The 3,128-nt window shown below is 29.4% G+C and overlaps 1 protein-coding gene across 1 annotated transcript in view; it reads left to right on the top strand.

Annotated features, from left to right (window-relative positions):
• Positions 1-3,128, top strand: part of ABCD3 (ATP-binding cassette, sub-family D (ALD), member 3) — a 44,703-nt gene that overhangs the window by 8,562 nt on the left and 33,013 nt on the right. The window contains exon 3 of the mRNA XM_008589902.1: positions 2,967-3,036. Within this exon, the coding sequence (XP_008588124.1) occupies positions 2,967-3,036 (70 nt within the window). The remainder of the gene's footprint in view (positions 1-2,966; positions 3,037-3,128) is intronic.

Below are 3,128 nucleotides of genomic sequence, written 5' to 3'. Positions count from 1 at the left end.
TGACAAAAAATATGCAGATTATATCCACTATGAATATCATATTAGACATCAGTGTAGATCAGTTACGTATTACATATAAGAACCCTGTATAATGTGTAAAATAGAAAATTAGTTTAGTTTTTAAAATTTTTTTCCCTTTTATCAGGTATTGTGATTTCATACTTTTGTAATCCAAAGAATAATATTAATTTTTCTAAATTAGGAATTTCCAACTTTATTTGAATAGATGTTAATTTGATTGTTCTCAAAGACTTAATAACCTGGAAAAATATATTGCCAAGAGTACATGGTGCATTAATTTAATTTGCACAATGTATATTGCCAAGAGTACATGGTGCATTAATTTAATTTGCACAATGTATATTGCCAAGAGTACATGGAGCATTAATTTAATTTGCACCATGAAAGTTATTATGTAGCATAAATGAGCATATAATTCTAGATAGAGTAGTCAACCTACTGGGTACTGAGTTTTAAAGTTTAATTATGAGATTTAAAAAAAATTTGGTTTTCATTTTTTCTATGAGTTTCTAAAAGTCTTTTTAAAACAACATCATTTTGATGCACTTTAAACTTATATAAAAGTTGCAGGAATAGTGCAGAGAACTTCCTTATACTCATTCACCAATTGTAAAACAGTCATTTTAAAGTTAATTGTTAATTTTCTTCTTAGTAAACATTTTTGAGTCTGCTGTGTTTGAGATTTAAAATTTTGGTTAAATATTAATATTTATCAAATTAAAAATTTAAAATATGCATTCATAATATGGGACAGTTTTATTTGAAAAATTAACATATTTCTATCTCATGTTAAAGTTACATTGTAAATTGATTTATCTGTTTTTTTCCTTTTTGCCTCTTCCAAAGTAGATCTAGATTTCATATATTTCTGCTAAAAAGAGTCTCAGAGAGACTTATTATGGTCCTTAATGTACTTCACTTTAATATCTTTTCCATATTTTAGACTTATTTGCTAAGTTTAGGCTTATTTGTTAGTGGCTTATGACTTTGGAGTATGGGTAAATCTTAATAAGACAGACACCTTCAAGGCAGAAAGAAACTGTAGTAGTTCCATGATCTGGTGGAGAATCCTTCATACCCTGTTTCTGCTTTATCTAATCATAAAGATATATTTTATTTTCACCCGTTTGGCTATAAGCAGCATTTTAAAATCACTCAACTATCTTTTATAAAGATCCTTATATATTTTGGAAGCAATAATGATTAAGGGTAGTGTAAAATTACACTTGGTTAATTGTTATTTTTCTTTTGCAGTGGAATAATAGGCAGAAATAAGGCTTTATTCAAGAAACCGTTATTTAAATTTATAGCTGCTATTCCAATGGTAAACCATTGCTGAATGATGGCATGTGCTTTACCAAAATTTTATAATCTTGTGTGTTTCGCAGCTTGGGCAGCACTAAATCACTTTGGTTTTATGTAAAGTTTGGTTCAAACAATTTTAACTTAAACCTCTAAACTTTTTGTACTCTCTTAATTGCTTAATGTCTCTAATATTCTTATTGCTATAAACAACATTTCTGTGTGGTTCTATTTTAACTTTCTTCTAGTTCAACTTTTTAAAAAATATTTTTTGCTTTTTGGGATTATCAAAATTGGACTATTAATTTTTTTATCAGTCTAAAGTAACAGTAAAGTGTGTTCTGTGGAATCCTAGCTATGACAGAGGAAATGCTACATGCTACAAACCCCTCTCAGAGAATTACAGTGCACGAACAAGGGAACTTCAAAAAGTTCACAGAAAGATTACTAGTATCTTTTAATTCTGTCTGTCCGTGAGCGTTTTGAAGTACCCTCGTATTGTACATTAAAAGCTTCGAGAAGCTTTGGTAAAGACATTTGTTAGCTTTGTTAACCCAGGTTTTCCCAAATTTATTTACATACTCCTTCATAAAAAAGAAATTATTTCTTGATCGTATGTCAGTCATTTTTTTTGTGGGGAGCTAGGTTTAAATCATTTAGTCCACTGTTTCTTAAAATATATTTTGTTTCATTTGGGAATATTAATATGTGTTATTTGAAAAAGAATTATGTGATCAAATAAATTAAATCTCTTTAGTAGATCATAGTCATATCATACTTATATAACTGTGGTTTCCAAACTTTTTAGTAAGATGTGGAATGCTTACTTTAAATTATTAACGTGTATTTTAAAAACAGATAAATATGTAAAACATTAAAAACAGATAAAAGAGGAACTGGTCTACTTGATGTGTGTTAAGGGACCAGAAGCTTCTGCACAGTCTGTCTAAGGCTCTGAGGAATCCCATTGATCTCTTTGATCTATCATTTAGTTCCAGGGTTGGGAAACTAGTACCTGTACATTAGTACCTGAAGGTCAAACCTACTGTCTGTCTGGGTAAAATTTTATTAGAATACAGCCATGCTCATTCTTGGCTGCTTTTGCTCTACAATGGCAGAATTGAGTAGTTGCAACAGAGACCTTATGGCCTAGCAGAGCCCAAAATGTTTACTCTTGATCCTTTATAGTAAGAGTTAGCTATCCCTCATTAATCTATCTCCCTTACATTATTTCACACAAATGAGAATCAGGACGTTAAAATATTTAAAAACAAACAAATGCTACTTTGTCTTATCCACAGTAATACATTCCTGGGACTATAAAGTTGTTTATTGTTTTGCCCTCTAAACTCCTTTCGCTTTTTCTTTTTTTAAAAATTGCTGTTTTTACTAAGGAAAGGACTAGTTATTCTTATTTAATTTTGCCATTTGCAGAGTGAGGTTCAAGAAAGTTGTTTAAAATGATTATATTTCAGAAGCGGCAAACATTTTTCTAAGAAAATGATAGTTAGCATCTTTTTTTCTTATTGATGCTTTTGATTCAATAGAAATTTCCAAAAGTAATTTTAGAGCTTTAAAGAAATTTTCTTAGTATTATATTTTGCTTCTTTTGCAACTAATGCATTGCATGTGATGGTTTGCAGTGGTATCATTGGTCGTAGCAGAAAAGATTTCAAGAGATACTTATTCAACTTCATTGCTGTCATGCCTCTCGTAAGTTTAATTCTTTAAAAATCTTATTTACATAGGGGAAATTTGCATCTTATTAAAATCTTTAAAGATTTTTACTTATTAAATTCTTTAAA

Source organism: Galeopterus variegatus, unplaced genomic scaffold (assembly GCF_000696425.1).
Source record: "Galeopterus variegatus unplaced genomic scaffold, G_variegatus-3.0.2 Scaffold5741, whole genome shotgun sequence".
In the NCBI taxonomy this organism is placed as follows: Eukaryota; Metazoa; Chordata; class Mammalia; order Dermoptera; family Cynocephalidae; genus Galeopterus; species Galeopterus variegatus.
This window is presented reverse-complemented; position numbering and strand designations above follow the sequence as displayed.